The sequence below is a fragment of the Carassius auratus genome, chromosome 44 (genome assembly GCF_003368295.1).
Source record: "Carassius auratus strain Wakin chromosome 44, ASM336829v1, whole genome shotgun sequence".
NCBI classification, from domain to species: domain Eukaryota; kingdom Metazoa; phylum Chordata; class Actinopteri; order Cypriniformes; family Cyprinidae; genus Carassius; species Carassius auratus.
The window spans coordinates 4,219,063-4,236,854 of record NC_039286.1 but is presented as its reverse complement, the minus strand read 5'-3'; the positions used below and the strand labels follow the sequence as shown (position 1 = coordinate 4,236,854).

At 37.2% G+C, this 17,792-nt stretch overlaps 1 protein-coding gene across 1 annotated transcript; it reads left to right on the top strand.

The window, feature by feature from the left end:
- The first annotated feature begins 226 nt into the window (after positions 1–226).
- Positions 227–17,414, top strand: LOC113062185 (casein kinase II subunit alpha-like). The gene is made up of 14 exons (XM_026231832.1): positions 227–334; positions 6,330–6,400; positions 8,403–8,533; positions 10,155–10,266; positions 13,497–13,598; positions 13,710–13,760; positions 13,855–13,914; positions 14,459–14,542; positions 14,795–14,905; positions 15,090–15,191; positions 15,460–15,560; positions 15,654–15,802; positions 16,540–16,629; positions 17,037–17,414. Exons 3-14 carry the CDS (start codon positions 8,433–8,435, stop codon positions 17,153–17,155), a joined length of 1,182 nt encoding a protein of 393 aa, XP_026087617.1. The 5' UTR covers positions 227–334; positions 6,330–6,400; positions 8,403–8,432; the 3' UTR covers positions 17,156–17,414.
- The last annotated feature ends 378 nt before the right edge of the window (positions 17,415–17,792 follow it).

The following is a 17,792-nucleotide window of genomic DNA, read 5'->3' as shown; positions in this document are numbered from 1 at the left end:
TGGAGGCAAAGTTTTTTTTTAACTGCACGTAGATCACAAACCTCTGAAATCGGTTGATAAATGTGAACGTTATCGTGTTTTTATTCAGTAAAAACCGCAGCTCCCCCGTTTACTTTCATTTGTTTTAAGGCAGTCTTGCCCTCACTAACATGGCGGACGCGTTGACGTATCGCGGCAACGGTTCAAAGCGGCCAATGAGGCGTAGCGTCTAACGTTTTGACCGGAAGCCAGTGTCTGTGAGCGCGCCGCTAATGCGCGCCCCCTGCAGGCCTGGAAGAGCGTCGCGTCTCCTCGCGCTAACTTCGCCGCCGCCATATTAACACAGAGCTGAGAGGTAATACAAACCGCCCTTTATATTAACACTTTGTGTCTTTCAACACCAACTTTTAACATATACATGATCCTTAAATCATTTTAAGGGAGGCAAGGGGGTATGCTATTGTGAGTTATGCCCTCGTGTGTCTTTGAAAATGTGTTTATTGTAGATGATGGAACATTAGCATTGCTGTGGCTAACGTGATGATATGCTAATGATATGTAAGATAAACTCGATGATTTGATGGTGTTTTATTTGTTTAACGGTCAGATGTTGCCGTGAATGTGCTTAAGTGTAGAAAATAAACTAGCTGAGTGATTACGAATGTGTACAATTTAGACCGGGTGTTAGTTTAGCTCTTCACTGATGCTCTACAACATCCTAATCTGAATGGAGGTTTGAGCTCCATGTCTGAGTTTGGTCCTTATTTCTATATTCTTATTCCATTCTAAATCCGCAGAAACCTCCATAAAGGCTTAAAATATTTAACACGCTGTTTGGATATTGTGTGTATTTTGAAGAGGCTGCAATTGATGTGTTCAGCTCAATGATGAATATAGTAGGATTTTAAAATTATTTTAATTTACTGTATATGAGGTTAAAGGTTTAATTGTGGGAAAACCTTTTAAATATATATATATATATATATATATATATATATATCTATATATCAGTAGTGTAATTCTGGATGGTGGTGAACTGGTTTGATGGGTTAATCAATGGAGGCTCTGACCCTAAAACATAATTTATAAAACCTAGTGAGCTAACTATCTAACCAGCGTTATTAGGCATCGTAGACACATTTGAAACATGTCTGCGGTGGGCAAAAATATAGACCGTAGTCAATGGGAGGCTTTTTCCTGGCAGAATAAGTGTTCTTGGTACTCAGACTGTCTTGTGTTATTAGGAAAATTCACTGACATTTCCAACAGTGATGGAATACTTGGAAAAATCTAAATTGTGATTTAAGGGTATGAAAAAGTCATTGAGGTTTCAATAGTGTATGTGTTTCTAATTCTTTTCAGCTCTAAAATATTTCATAGGCTAGAAATTGGTCTTTGTGAAAGCAGTCTTGTCTAAAATGTCCTTGGCATGGAAAATAATTGGTCAAAAGGTGTACCAGACACCCAAAATGTTTGTGAACCTGTTGAATTGGGCAAACTTCCACCAACATGTGGAGCGCTTAAAAAAAAAAAAAAAAACTAGCCCTACAGATGCTTGCAGACGGCACAATGCTGGCCAACAGCCGACCTTCAGATTGGTGTGTCCTGGCCTTTACATCACTTGCTCACCAATGGATCCTCAGCAGTAAATGGGTGCTGTCAAAAAGGGAGTCCAAACAGCTGCTAAAAATATCCCAATAATCCACGCAACTCTTGTCCATCAATTAATGTGTTGTGAACCAAAATAAGTAGTTAGTAACAAATGCCAAGATGTTTTATCTTTAAACAGTTACTTCAAGGCAAAGAAGTCCTCTCATCCGAATCAGGAGAGAAATATACACAGATCAAGTACTGTTTACAAGCGAAAATAGTCCGAAATGTTCTATTCAAACATGTTTGTGGATTTAGATGTGAGACGACAACAGGAGAACCAAAGAAACGTTGTTATGGTTTATGGGCTCGTGTTTTGAACAGAAGGGCTTCTACATTGCGAGTAAATCACTCGCATATGCGACTAAATTATGTCTATTGTTAGCCATTGGCTAATAAACTCTTATATTATATATATTATATAATATTATATATTATATGTTTTGCACATATATATTTTTTCACTCACTGAACACTGACTGAGTGCTTCAGAGTTTCGCTCTCCATCAAGCGATCTGTACTGTTTCAATTCATCTCAATGGACGCCCAGCACACCTGTATTTGACGCACTGTAAACTCTGTGTGAAGCCACATGACTCGCCGTCGCTTTGCAGATAACGCTGATTCTCACACATGCATAGAGAGCAAGTGAATCACTGCGCTACATGTAAACTATATTCTTTGTTGTATTCTCCTGTCACAATAATGGAGTTCATTTGGAATTATTCAGCTTTTTAGAACAAGCAGAAGATATGCCGGTTTCTCCGGTAGTGGGCGGAGCTAATGCGCAAATGGCAATTTCATTGGCTGGCGCTGATCTATTACCATCCCTGCTTTGATTTTTAGCAAATCAGTTCGACCAAATGCAGGCAACACGATTAATATTCATGAACCCAGCAGCTTAACAATCCATAGTGCATTGTATATTGTTAGTATGGTAGTAGAATTTCTACTAGTATTATTATCTCTTAATAATAATTATGTTACTATTTTTTTTTTTTTCAGGAACACAAAAACCCAGATGGTCTTACAGTATTTTAAGAATCACCATCAGTCAAATGACAAATATGCATTCATACATGGTTACCAAGTTTTAGTTCTAATCATTAAAGTTATATCATTAAATTGTGCTTAATTATCCTAAAACCATTATATAATTCTTGATTGACTAAGAAGTTAAGATTTAAGAAGCTGTGCCATTTTACAAAGATAAGCTGATTGGAGTGTGTGTGTGTGAAATAATATATTAGTAGAGTTGTTCCGATTCCGATTAGGGGTGTGCACGGATAGTCGAACATTCGAATATTTGTTCTGCTCTAATTATTCGATAAATAAAAATGATATTCGAATTTCGAAAAAAAAATTCACAATAAAACCTAATTTGGTCACTTTCTGTGATTCTCCACGGCATATTTGAAGATGTATGCAAGCAAAAAGAACTAATGAATGAATAAGGGGCCATTCACATATCGTGCCTAAAACGCGTAAAAAAAAACGCTAGTCGTGCCGCTTTCTCCTTCTTTCCAAAGCGCTCGGGCATAAGCGCACCTGAGGCGTCTGCCATTGCTAAGCAACAATGACGCGCTCTCTTCATGTAGATGGGGAAATTTCAGCAAAGGATAAATGGATTTGCAGCACAAAAAATCGCTTTCAGTAGCTCTGCTATTAAATTAATTTCAAAATGGCAATCCATATACAGCTATGATCAGCTGTTCCTTCATCTTGGCTGAGCTTTCAACATTGTTACGGGAAAGGGTGAAGCTGAATGTTTAGTTCTTGTCACATGACCCGCGGTGCGCTTGCGGCATCCTGAAAAGTTGAGTTGTTTTTAACTCGATGCGGTGCGGAATGCGCCTGGAAAAAAACGGGCGCGTCGCACCGCGTGCGCATTGCGACTGCGGCGCTTCCATTATGAGCGCGCTGACCGCTACATTGGAAATAACGAACTTGAGCACGCAGAAGACTGCAGTTTTCTACAGTACATCAAATATGCCGTGGAGAATCACAGTAAGTGACCGAATTCAAGAACATTGTTGCGGCATCTCTCAAGCAACGGCTAAACACCGCTAACTTGGAGAATGCAGTGAAAACTCCTCTTCTCGCGTCTGCCCTAGACCCTCGGCACAAACATCTCAGGTTTCTTGATGATAACATGAGAGAAGTAAGAAAAAAAAACACTTTTGAACATTATCAGAACATTTTCCTTGATGCGAGTGGTGCATCACCAACGACGAAGATGCAATGCCCACTCGTTGGAAAAGACTGAGCCAGTTCTTCAGCGATGATTACAGAGAGTCCAGCCGAGACGAGTGGGAACAGTTCTTTCTGGAGCCATGTATTCCACCAGATGAGGATCCCATTCAGTGGTGAAACAAAAACACGAAGCGCTTCACAAACTTAGTCTCTTAGCACACCGTTATTTGTGAGTCGGCCGGATATTGTTAACAGACTAAGGAGCCGACTTTCCCCCGATCATGTTTACATGCCCGTATTTATTAACAAGAACATGTAAAACACTAGAGAAAAAAAAGCAAAAAAGATTTGCTGACAGTTTAAAAGTTTCAAAGTTAAGTGTAGGCTACGTTCTAGAATAGGCTAATTGCTGCAGGCTGCTTTACGTTTTTTTCTTTGTTCACTTTTTTTGTTGTTGCTTTTAATCTGTACTTTTGTTTGTTTGCACGCATTGTTAAAGGTTTTCAGCTACAAAACACGATGTGTAATGTTCAAGCTTATTGTGTGTAAGCTTGTTAAAAATGACGGAAACAATAAATGTTGCTGAAAAACAACGTCTGTCTCATTAAACTTAATTTAAATAAATGAATATTCGAATATTCGTTTTTTGTGAGCTCAAATATTAGAATGTGATATTTGCGGAAAACGCCCATCCCTAATTCCGATACTAGTATCAGAAATATCTCTGATACCACAACAAGTTCTGGCATCGGCGAGTACATGAACCCATATACCGATCTGATACCATTTTCTTAAACAAGACCTAGTTATGACCGCTAGCTTTGCCTAACCGCTGCATGGTTCTTCTTCGCTGCTCAGAATGCATTGCAAACACAGGAAGTTGTGCTGTGTTGCCACAAGCAACCCATGTTTAGAGCAGTGAAGAAGAAATGAAGAAGCGTTAGCAACACTGATCTATATATGACTGGATCGCTCATCGTGTTCTAAACTGTCAACAGACAGTGAAGCCGCTTCTATATTATTGATCAGTGGTTAGCAGTATGTCTCTGTAGTACCAGGTAGTTACCGACTCCCGAGTATGTCACCTCTGTGGGTGACGGGCGCAGATGCGTGGGAGCTCACTGTTTTGTAGTCTCTGCTGTGTGTCACTATATGAGGACACAAACGCATAAACGTCACTTCATGAGAAATTACCGTTTCATTTGAGAAAACTGTCATATCATAAACACAGACACTCAAAGATCTTCATGGCAGCCCATTAAAATAAATGTTTGATTTAACATGAGTAAATTGACAATATATTAAGCTACTGTTGGAGCCTACAGTAGATTTAGCTATGTGTCTACCTAGTAATAATAATACGTCTCTATTAATAATAATAATTATGCCTAGACGGTTGCTTGTTTTTTACTTTTGTTGTAAAGAGATTATCTGATTAATATATCATTTTTTATATTCTTAGACTTATTTGTTGCAGTTTTTTATACAGTTACATTGTAAAACTAAAATACCTTTTAGTTTGCAGTGTTAGATTTTTGGCTGCATTTGAAGTTCTTTCTCGATGAAGAAAATAAATAATACTGTCAAATTCTCAGATAATAAAAATACTGTAATGAATACAGTAGTTCACCATGCATTCTAGCAATTTACACAGGGCTAGTAGTATATACAGCTGTATATACAGATACACACCCAGGTATCGGATCGGTACTCGGTGTCGGCCGATACCCTGAGCCCAGGTATTGGAATCGGTATCAGGAAGAGAAAAAGGGTATCGGAACATCTTTATATATTAGACTGGCGAGTAAACTAAAAAAATTACTAGCCAATGCCGATTATATTGCCTAGGTGCGTGTAGAGGGTTGAAGGGACAGTTTGATGTTAAAAATGTTTTGATGGATTTGTTTATTATAAACACAGAGATTTTCATTTCATAAGATATTAATTGATAGACTGGAGTTGTGTGGAATACTTGTGGATTAGTGTGATTAGCTTTTTGGACTCTTATTCTGACGGCACCCATTCACTGCAGAGCATCAAATGGTGAGCAAGTGATGTAAAGCTAAATGCTCTAGTGAAGAAACATTATCAGTTGACCTCTAATTTGTGTGTTTTGATAAATTGGTGCATAAATCAAATCCAGCAAGGGTTCTATATGGACATACAGTATTAATTTGATTTGTGCAGGTCTTAAAATGTCTTAAATTTGATTTTAAAGTTTTGGATATGACCATGTTACGTCCTGGTGAGATCATTTGTATACATTTTGTCTATGCACTAGTGATAAAGATTGACACGGATCTGACAGGCTAAGAATGGAAGCATGTTTCTTAATGAATGTTTATGATTGTGTTTTTGACTGCATCATCACTTGGTGTGTTCATAAATGTTGCTTTGAGTTTGCCAGTGGCCAGGTTTGGCTGCACACAACAGATGAACATTTGTGTAACTCAGATACTGACGTCAGTGGCGCTCCTTAATGTTATTTGTTTTGCTATGCCTTCCAGGTGTTTGGAGCATCACCCTTGTGTAAAATCTTCACAAGATTTCCAAAGGCTGCCCACAAGTACGATTTAAGGTAAGTCAGGGTTAAATGTCCACTGTATTCTTTGAAACCTCATTTGACACATTGAGGAGTTCAAATGCATCTACATATTTGGACCTCATCCAGCTGTAGATTAGATCATGTCATTTTTGGTCTGAGATGCGAGTAATGGCTGCTAGTGAATACAGTCTTTGTGAATCATGTGATATCAGGTTCAGTGTTCTTCTGAGGTGGCTGTTGGGAGAGGCAGGAAGGAATCTTTGGAATGGTGATCAAACCAAAATCCCATCTGGAAAAACAAAATTATCCGTTGTTTCTGATGGTAGACTACCATGAAATCCATTTAGCATCATTGTATTTGTGTACCAGCATCCCTGCGTGAGTACTTGAGCATTCATCAAAGGGATGTGCCAAACTACATATGTTTAAAACTGACGAGTTGGTGAGTTAATTAATTGGTCCTGGAGAAACCATGGATAATTAGGATGGCTTCATTTGATAATTTCATTGTTTTATGTGACCTTTATCTGATGAATTACTTGAGCAGGATTTACATAAGACATGCTAAAAATCAGATGGATGGAACGTGACATTTCATTTTTAAGTTTGATTATTTTTACCTTAATGTGTGATCTTAAAAACAACTCTTGTGGCACCTTTAAAAAAAATACAGTAAGAAAAGTGATGCAGTTGTCAGAGATGTCCTTCTGAGTCTGTAGTTGTGAAGCTGGGGCCATATGAAATGTTTTATTTTTATCCATTAATATTTAATGTTTTTCAGAATTACTGTGTATTTACATTATTTTGCTAAAGACATTTTGGTAATTTTTTTTTCTGGTAAATATTCCTTTTAATAATTTTAATAATAATAATAGTAAAAGAAGAGCTATCATTACATTAAATCATATATTTCTGGCACAGTTACTTCAAGTTAAACCAAACTTTTATTTTGACTTGTTTCTGTGAAGACCTTTAAGTTTATATTTGCATATGATATGATGATAGTTTTTCTCAAAAGAATCAGTAAAATGCTGTTGAAGTGACTGCTAGAGGTTATGTTCATATACTCACATATTGAAGCAGCAGAGGCTGACGCTTTTAAGGGGATGAATTTAAAAAACACAACTTTTATGTGAGGGAACCGAATGTTTTTAAGCAGATTCTGGTCTAAATGGTCTCAAACACAATGGAATTTGGGCGGAATAAGGATGACTTAATTTCAATTTCAACCAGTTAAAGTAAATTAGAGTCAAACAGATATAGATGAAATCTAATCACACTTGGGTACTGCAGACCATTCTCCTTTACATCACTGATTGCAGTACTGTATCATAATGGTTCATTAAATCAGGAGGTTCCTGTTTTCAAATGTTATAAGATGAATTCAGAGCTCGCATACCATTTTTGCAGAGCCCTGGTGTCTTCTTGGTGATTTTTGCTATACATTGACAAACTCTGTATCAGGTAGGTCAGCTGGTGTAAAAGAAGCAGGGTTGGGTGGGAAATAACTCTGATTGGATTATTCAACTTTGAAAGCAAGACGGGTTATGGGTCTAGTAACCACCCGGAGCTCGTTTCCAGTTATGTTTAGCATTCTATGTTGTCTGTAGAGTATAGAACTCTTAAGCAAATTAAAATATATATAAAAGCCACAAAGAAAAACACTATTGTGTCCTTAAGCCATCTTGTGTGTTTTCAGCCGTGGGAGAAAGTGCTGATACCTTTTGGACTGCAATTGTCAAGTCTTCCTCGGTCTGCTTGCATCTAGATGAAAACTTTCCTCTATCTGGGCAAAGATTAAGAAACTTTAATCCTATTTCTCAGACAGTCAGGGGTCCGTGTCGTGGCTGGGGACCTTTAAAGCCAAACATCCCAGTGGTAGATTTTTTTTAATTTTTTTATTCTTTAGTAAGTCTATGTGCAAATGAGGCCACCGATTACAGGCCCCAAGTCTTTTATTGCAGTCAATTTTATGGAAGCACATTGGCCTGATTGTGCTGTCCCTGTATTGATTGTTTTTTGTGTGTGTTCACAGCCCTGACAGGAGCAGCCACACGTCCAGATCATGTCCGGACCAGCCACGAGTCGATCCCGTGTTTATCCAGACGTCAACACACAGAGGCCGCGGGAGTACTGGGACTATGAATCTCACGTCGTAGAGTGGGGGTGAGGGATTACATGAATTGTTTCAGCATTTGATGACGACAGCAGGCTATGATTTGTATTTTATTTTATTTTTTTATGTAAAAATAAATGTTGACTGGATGGTTGCAAAAATTACAGGGTTAACAGTCATAGAAAATCTGGAAATATCTGTGTACATTTAAAATGTGTTTTCAGGACTGAGGAAGTCCGGAACATTCTATGATGAATATACGCTGTTTTTCAGAAGTTTGGGGTCAGGACTTGTTTTTAAAGAGATTATTACTTTTATTCTGCAGGAATGCTTTGAACTGATTAGAAGTGACAGTAAAGACATTTAGAATCTTACAAAAGATTTCTATTTCAAATAAATGCTGTTCTCTTTAACTTTCTATTCATCTGAGAGTTCTGAAGGAAAATGTATCCACAAAAATATTAAGCAAATTTCAAAATTGGTGATGATGATGATGATAATAATTAGAAATGTTTCTTGAGCTGCAAATCTGCATATTAGAATGATTTCTGAATGATTGTTTGAAGACTGGAGTAATGATGCTGAAAATTCAACTTTGCCTCACCGGAATAAATTTCATTTTAAAATATTTTCAAAGAGAAAACACTTATTTTAAATTGTAATATTATTTCACAATATTCCTTTTTTTTAACTGTATTTGCAATCAAATGAATGTAGTCTTAATTAAGCATAAGAGACTTAAAATAGACGTTAAAAAAATCTCAGCCTTTTTTAACAAGTATGCATTTTTTAACATAAGTATGCATTTTTCTAGTTAGGCTCATGTCTTTTTTAAGGTTTGCTCACAAGCCATATTGATGTCTGATTTGTAAATGATTTGTTCTTTTTAGTCTGTTGAATAAGTCAGTGTAACAGGTTCACAAATTGCAGGATCAAAAAGGGGTATGATTGTGCCAGTATTACAATATATCTCTCAATACCTTACAATATTGTCCAGAGCCTTGTATCAGTACTTTTATTTATTAATGTACACACATTCATATCATGTTCAGCAGTAGGTCATCTAAATAACATATCCCTGAGACCATCATTTCTTAGAGCTTTTTCTATGGGCTATTGAAACTAAAACCTGGAATTGCCTGTTCTCGATTAGGTTTAGGCCAGTTTCAATCTTAATTCAGTGCGGCAGAATTAGGGGTGCACCGATCAAGATCCACTTCATTTTCAGCGTTTATTTGCGCATCTTCTCAGTTAACAATGGCTCCGTGTAGTAACAGCTGCTCTTTGTGAAATCACGCACCTGATGGAATTTACCGCTGATTAGAGAACCGGCTTTACTGACGAGATGCGCATTAGCAATCGGCCAATCTCGATCGGTGCATCCTTAGACAGAATTGAACAGATCACAGGGGCCGTGAGGGCCTTATTGTTCAGAAAAACAACTGTAATAGCAAACTAATGGCATTTGATTCATTAAGTTTGAAAGCTTTATTTTAATGATGAAATATTAGGTATCTTGTTAGTTTTCATTTAGAGTCCCAGGATTATTTGCAGGCATCACAGAGCATAGTGTGAAATACTTCTCTGCAGAGCTACAGTGCTGATGTCTGTATTTGTCTGGACTGGCGTTTCATTTGCACTTGTAATAACAGCTGTCGGACTTGTCAACAGGAATCAAGATGACTACCAGCTGGTGCGGAAACTAGGCCGAGGAAAGTACAGCGAGGTGTTTGAAGCCATCAACATCACAAACAATGAGAAAGTAGTCGTCAAAATACTCAAGGTGAGGAACATTGTTGTTCCAGACTTTAACAGTGTATTGCCCAGCCCTTGGTCAAGTCAGATTGGGTTCAGTGGAACGGTGGAAACCCTTGGAATCCACAATCCTCTCCAGCTTCTCATTTTCAGAGAAATTGACGAAAACGTCTGCCGAGATAAGCCTGTTTATGTTATGGTAGGCAGCGGATGGGATCGAAACCAGAAGCTGCTGGCTGGCGTTCAGATGAACGGGCGCCTGGCGAATTCTTTCCTCACCCCCTCCTCCTGTTAACCAGAGAAAGCTCTAGATTCTAGCGATAACACCCTGTGAGCTGAGAGCTTCTTTAAAAGCTAAGTGATAAATAGTTTTGAAGATTAGCAGCGTTGTCCTGTAAGGTAGCCAGTTGTGTGCAATGAACTTCCCCTGCCTGGAGACTGAAGGAAGATTGAGTCTAGACGCAGTCAGATTGGATGTCTTCTCGTCAAATTCATCTGTACTGCAAGACAACGTAAAATCAAAATTGAGCTTGTTTACATTAATATCTCTGAATGGAGCGATGAAGTAGTTGTGACAAGTTCAAGTCTGGCTTGTCATTTCTCACAGCTGTTCTTTTTCAAACCCATTATCGTAAAAGATAACTTTTTTTGCTGATGCAATCAGTGGTTATTTGTGTAAAACTAAACGTATAATCCCATAACCCACTTTTCATGACAGCCCCAAAATGCTGCTTTTATTGATTCAGAGGGACTAATAAAACACACCATTGTGACAATATATGGTTCACCTGAGTTAATATCATTATTATTTTCATTAAAATAAAGAATATTTATAATCCAATTCCTTTTTCACTGCTTAGTACTTAATACTATGGAATATGTTGCATGCCTTATTTTGTGTTTGAAGCCACATCATTTAATAGAAAGATTTATTTCAAACTCGACTGATGTTTGGAGTAAAAAATGTTATTAAATGTGGTATTTTCACATGCTTTCAAATGAATTTACTACACAGAGCCGTAGTTCACTTTCGCAATAGCACAATAAAATAGCCTTTTTTTTAGCATAACTTGTCAGTGAACTACGGCTCTGTGTAGGGCTGTCACTTTTGTGAAAAAATCATTTTCAATTTTTAAGACATAAGTGTTCATTGAATCGATTGTAAAATCGATTTTCCATGTCAAAAAAAAAAAGACGTTTCCTTTTTCAACATCAAATAACGGAGGAACGTAAAGAGAGCGCTGGAAACGCACAAGTCAGCAATATTCCTTATTTATTGGCATGAAGTTTCGTGCAGAATAACAAACAGCAACAGGAGTGCAACATTCTCAAAAAAATATATATGCAGAGGGGACGGCTGCCTTAACAGAAGAAAAACATCACTGCAGGCTTCAACCCGGCTGCATTTATTATTTAGGCGATTAATAAAATCTCCAAGATTATTTTAAATAATGATTCAATCCATTTCAAACAACTGTACAAAAAATGTAACTTTAAATGGACTTGAGAAACAGGCAATGTGTGTTTTTTTTTTTTTTTTATTGAACGTAACCGACACTTAGGCTAGGCGGCACTAGGCAGCCATTACAAATTTATTGGACAGGAAAAAAAGTCAATCAAAATTTTCGGGGTCCAGAACAGAGCGTTTTTTTATTGACACTATGTCCAGCTGTTGAGAAGACGTGCTTCGACCGCACTGATGTCCCAGGGACACTCAGGTACAGCTGCGCAAGGTGGGGGTATTACTGCTAATTTCCCATCACAAAAGCTGTCAGCTTGCAATGGTCCTTTTCATAACTCATTTGCGCATCTAGTTGCAGGAGATTGAGGCGAATTCGCCTCTACTGCGCCGCGAGACCTCCAGACTCGCGTAAACGCGTCTTTACATTGACTTATCATTGAAATCATTCGAGCCAGATGCTCTATTCGCGTTTGGTGTGAACGCAGCATAAGAGGTCGCTTTCGACGTCACTGGGTCTTATAGGCGTAAAATTGCTGGTATTGCCCGTCTAGCTTTCGCAACGCATACTGCACTTTCGGAATTCTTTATTTTCTTTTTCTGCTTGTTTGTGAGTTTTGTCACATCTATATTTTTTAATTGTTTAATTCTTTTAAAATTAATATCGTACATATTTGTCTAAAATCGATTCCCTATTTTCATTTTCGAAACTTTTTCTGGTTGGTCCGATCGATTGTGCAATCGATTTTCGAACTAAAAGTGACAGCCCTAACTCTGTGTAGTAAATGCTGCTCCCTCTGAAAGCATGTGATGATGATTAACTGCTGATCACAGAACCGGCTTTTCTAACAAAATGCGCATGACAATTGTATTAAATTAATCATGCAGCCCTATGTGAATGTACAGTGTTTCTTCTACCCTTTTTTTCAGCTTTTTCCAACTTTTTCATCTTCCCCACTTAAGGGCGCACACACAGGCCGCTTTTCTGAGGAATTTGAAAAATTCAAACAACCAACCTTCTCTGTCAAAGGTTTAAACTGCCACAGAAAGAAAGACTGTATATTCACCTACATTTTTTTAAATTACAAGCATAGATAAATACAATATAACAAAGATGCAAACAAAATAATGTCTAATAGTATTCAGGTACAGAAATATAATAAAGTGTAAAATAACAATGCATCGTGTTCACTGTATAAATTAAATCTAGATTAATCTTTGTCAGAGCTGTGTTTTGTTGTTTAATTAGTATCAATGATACAGACAGCTGCAGGTTTTTATAGGCTGGTTGTCTCTTTGAGACCCGATGCACAGATCCATTACAATGGTACACATCTGGTTTCTTTCTCAGCTGTTTTTCATTCAGTTAAGACCATTTATCAGAATGATTGTCAAGATGGGGTTTTTGACATAATTTTAAGGGGATGTGAAAGAGGAATCAACTAGCAATTTAGGCTTGCGCACATTTATCCTTCATATATTTTAAAGAACCAGCAATGACTTCAAATGCTTTGTAACAGTGTTTTTAAGACCGTTTATTTCAGTATGGCATATCAATTATATGACGTGTTGCGGGTCTGTATGCATGTTTGCATGTATAGAATAATTTCAGATATTCTCTTAATATTGTCTTATTTTAATTTCATAGATTTCTTACATTTATAATCTATATTTTAAAATTAAGTTAAATTCTAAAGAATATAGAAAACCTTTATTTAAACAAATGATTGCAAGTTAAAGTTGCAAATGCTGTTATATGTTGTCTTGTGTTGTGTTTTTGTCTTTTTATCCATATGTAGCCAGTAAAGAAGAAGAAAATCAAGCGGGAAATAAAAATTTTGGAAAATTTGAGAGGCGGCCCCAACATCATCTCACTTCTAGATATTGTCAAGGATCCAGTGGTCAGTTGGCTTTCTTGAAGATGATGTTGGCATGTGGCATTACATGCATGTACTTGTAGAGTATGTTTCAAATGTGTCTCTAACTGAAGTCTGTTGTGTTTCTCCCTGAAGTCTCGAACCCCAGCTCTGGTTTTTGAACATGTGAACAACACAGATTTCAAGGTAAATCACTTCTCAGACCTGCCAAATCATTTCTGCCACCTCAACTAAATCTAACACGCAAGAAAAAACTCAAGCACTCTCTTCTGTCATGCAGCAATTGTATCAAACGCTATCAGACTACGACATTCGGTTCTACATGTATGAGATCCTAAAGGTAAGTTCCTTCTGATATCGTCTTAAAGTATCACAAGTCTGTACCTATTTTTTTGTTTGTTTATACCATTTTTACCTGTATTTTTCAAATGCGTTTCAAGCTCTCCTCTCATCAGCCAACAACAGGGAATCTCAAACTTATTTAGTGGCACACTTTCTGAGTTTTTCTTTGGTGCTAATAGTTGCCCATATGTTGCACACTTCACCTATAAGTCAGCTTCAAATACTCAACAGCTATATTGTTCATGAAATTCTGATTTGTTATAGTCAGTATACTTATAAGCGTACCATGTTCTTTTTGGGTAATTTACAAGATAATATTAAAAGATTCTATTAATAATCTCAAATATTTTAATATGCATTCTTAAATGGATCCATTGAATTCTGTAGAAAATAAATTTTTCTTGCTGTGCTAGAAAATATTCTAAATGGTTTTAATATTGAAATATTTAATCGGCTACATAATTTTTTTATTTACATTTAAGATTTGAGTCAGGTATTTGCAATGTTGTCCAGTTCTAAGTGTCTCTCTCCGTCACTCTCAGGCTCTGGATTACTGCCACAGTATGGGAATTATGCACAGAGATGTGAAGCCACACAACGTAATGATCGACCATGAACACAGAAAGGTACTGCCCATTCATTTGAGTAATGATGAATATTGATGAGCTCGCTTCCATGCACCAATCAAGAATCTGAGTTTGCTGTGGTAAAAGAGAAGCATTGTTTGATGTTGTGACGTCAAGATCAAATTTAAGATCAAATTTAAAAGTCAACAAATTGCATGTTCTCTGCGTCAGCACTGATGTTGATCACACAAATCACTTTTCCCCCTTGACTGAATTGACATTGACATTGAATCTTGTCTGTTTGTGTTTTAGCTGCGTCTGATAGACTGGGGCTTAGCAGAGTTTTATCACCCTAGTCAGGAGTACAACGTCAGGGTGGCGTCTCGATATTTCAAAGGACCTGAACTGCTTGTGGACTATCAGGTGAGAATGACACAGGAAACTAGCTGCAGGGATACAAACAGTTTTTGCTTGGTTTGTTGCTTGAGCATCAAAAGCATCTGCTCAAGCATCTGTTGAATAAAAATGCACATACAGAAGCATTAAAACGTTTAGTTTTTGGCAAGTTTGCTGCTCTTTTGAAGCTCACGTTGCTTTTGTCCCACAGATGTATGACTACAGTTTAGACATGTGGAGCTTAGGCTGCATGTTGGCGAGTATGATCTTCCGGAAAGAGCCTTTTTTCCATGGACATGACAACTATGATCAGGTGAGACCTGCTGCTTTTAGGCTTTTCAAATATTTACTGTGGCCATGCTGTTTTATAGTGACCGATTTTGTGGCTGAATCACAGAGTGTAAGATCAGAATCTGTTGGTCTCTTATTGGGCTTTTGTGGAGGGAACCAGGATGATGCTAATTTCTGGGTTGGCCTACAAAAATCCATCATGACTCCAGTGCTCTGTTCAGCTGGTTTGATCTTTATCGAGTGGTGGCTGCTGCCCTCTGCTGTTTTTAACCAGTTCTGCCTCTTTCCAGCTTGTACGGATTGCTAAAGTTCTGGGCACAGAGGACCTGTACGACTACATCGACAAGTACAACATTGAGCTCGACCCACGGTTCAATGACATTTTGGGAAGGTACACTGAGATTTGGAATTGTTTGTATGCATGTAATACTTTTTAACTGCAATTCGATTTTTATCTCTTTCATTCGGCCTCTTCTTTCTCCAGACATTCCCGGAAAAGGTGGGAACGGTTTGTGCACAGTGAGAACCAGCACCTGGTCAGTACCGAAGCTCTGGACTTCCTGGACAAACTGTTGCGCTACGATCACCAAGCTCGTCTCACCGCGCGTGAGGCCATGGAGCACCCGTATTTCTGTGAGTGTCTGCTCTCTGGCATTTTATATTTTCCAAATTTCCTGTTGTAATTTTTCAAGATTCCGTTTTTTTAATTTTAATTTCATTTTTTAAATTAAAAATCATGTGGAATTAATTGTAATCCGGAAACTTGCACAATTTCACAACAGTTGATGAAATAGTTTGTCTTTATCTGTTCCCAAATTCATTTTTTTTTAAATGTTTGAATTAATTTTTAATAATAAAAAATGTCTAATCAGGTGACTTCATGAAACTTAAATATGATAATTGAACTTTAAACTTTAATTGTAATTTTCTATAAATTAAAAAAAACAAAAATCATTAACAACTGAATCTTTTATCAGATAAAAAAATATATAGTTATTTTTATTATTTTGCAAATAAAGTGCTGCAGAACAAAGAAGTTGTTGTACATCTCCATGTTTTAATAAATTTGTTATCATAAAATACATATATTACTACATTTTTGTCACAATTTCTGTAAGGTAGGCCGAAATTTATATTGAAAGGTTTCTGTTGAGACTCAAGTTTCTGTGTTTATATGATATGATGGTATTTTTTATCAAATGAAACAGTGAAATGCTCGTAAAAAAAAATAATTAAAAAAATAAAAATAAATTATTAATCCGTGATTCGCATTTTCTATTTTGCAGAATTCATAAGGCCCTAGTTGTGCACCATCTTTCAGTCTTCATGACTGTACATAATTAATTTCATAATTTTTCGTCATGTATCAGATCCCATTGTGAAGGAGCAGGCGAGGATGGGCTCCACTTCAGGACTGTCCACTGGCTCCACTCCAGTCAGCACGTCCAGTATGATCACAGGTCAGTTATGTGCTTTCTGAGTGAACTCTCATGTACCGTATTTTTCAGACTATAAGTCGCACCTGAGTATAAGTCGCATCAGTCCAAAAATACGTCATGACGAGGAAAAAAACATATGAGTCGCATTTATTTAGAACCAAGAACCAAGAGAAAACATTACCGTCTACAGCCGCGAGAGGGCGCTCTATGATATCAAGTGTATGCTACAGGAACACTGAGCAGTCCTCTCGCGGCTGTAGGTAATGTTTTTCTCTTGGTGTGTGTCAAATTAAATTTGATAAATAAGTCGCACCTGACTATAAGTCGCAGGACCAGCCAAACTATGAAAAAAGTGCGACTTATAGTCCGGAAAATACGGTAGTTGAGTTCACTAATTCTGACAAACCATTGTGTCTGTTTTCCTGTAGGAGGCATCACATCCATGTCCTCGTCCCAGCCGATGGCCAACATGGCAGGTTCTCCTGTCATCTCCTCTCCCAGTGCTCTAGCCACACAGGTTCCTGCAGCCACCGGTGCCCAGCCCTGAACAGACTCCCTCACGCTCTCTCTGCCATGGGCCACATTTTTATGTTGAGTGTAAACGAACGAAAGAGAGACTAAACTAAGTTTCTTTTTTTTTCTTTTTTTCATACAATAATTATATATTGAAGCTCGGACACACAGCAGACAGATGTTATGTTGCGTCAGTGTCCAGCAGTCTTTCCTGATGATGGTGTCTATATAGAAGCCACTACAGTGTAGAAATTCAGAAAAATGGATAATAAAATTTATTTTATATGTCCCTACATTGGCTTCCGTTTGTTAATTGAACAGTTGTTGATATTTTAGAGGTTTGGGGAAATCAATTTTAATTTAAAATGTATTGCAGCTATAATTCATAGACAAATATCAAGATACAAGAACCATATTTACATGCATTTAGCAGATACTAATAAGTAAATTTTAAAAAATTACTAGATTCCAAAGTAATTTTATTGTAAATTAGCAACAACAAAAACATTTAATTTCAATAAATGTACCAAAAATGCAGATGCCCCCAACTTGGATACTCTGGATGTAAAAAAAAAACAAGTGTTAAAAGCGGACACTTGTTTTTGCACATTTTTGCAATTTAAATCATAATGTAAAATAGTAAGTCTTACATTTAATACAAAGCATTTGCT

Excerpts from the sequence above, each read along its gene's own strand:
- LOC113062185 (XM_026231832.1), top strand. The coding sequence starts at position 8,433 with ATGTCCGGACCAGCCACGAGTCGATCCCGTGTTTATCCAGACGTCAAC. Across the intron at positions 8,534-10,154 it reads TCTCACGTCGTAGAGTGGGG|GAATCAAGATGACTACCAGC; the intron begins GTGAGGGATTAC and ends ACTTGTCAACAG. Across the intron at positions 13,761-13,854 it reads TGAACAACACAGATTTCAAG|CAATTGTATCAAACGCTATC; the intron begins GTAAATCACTTC and ends TCTGTCATGCAG.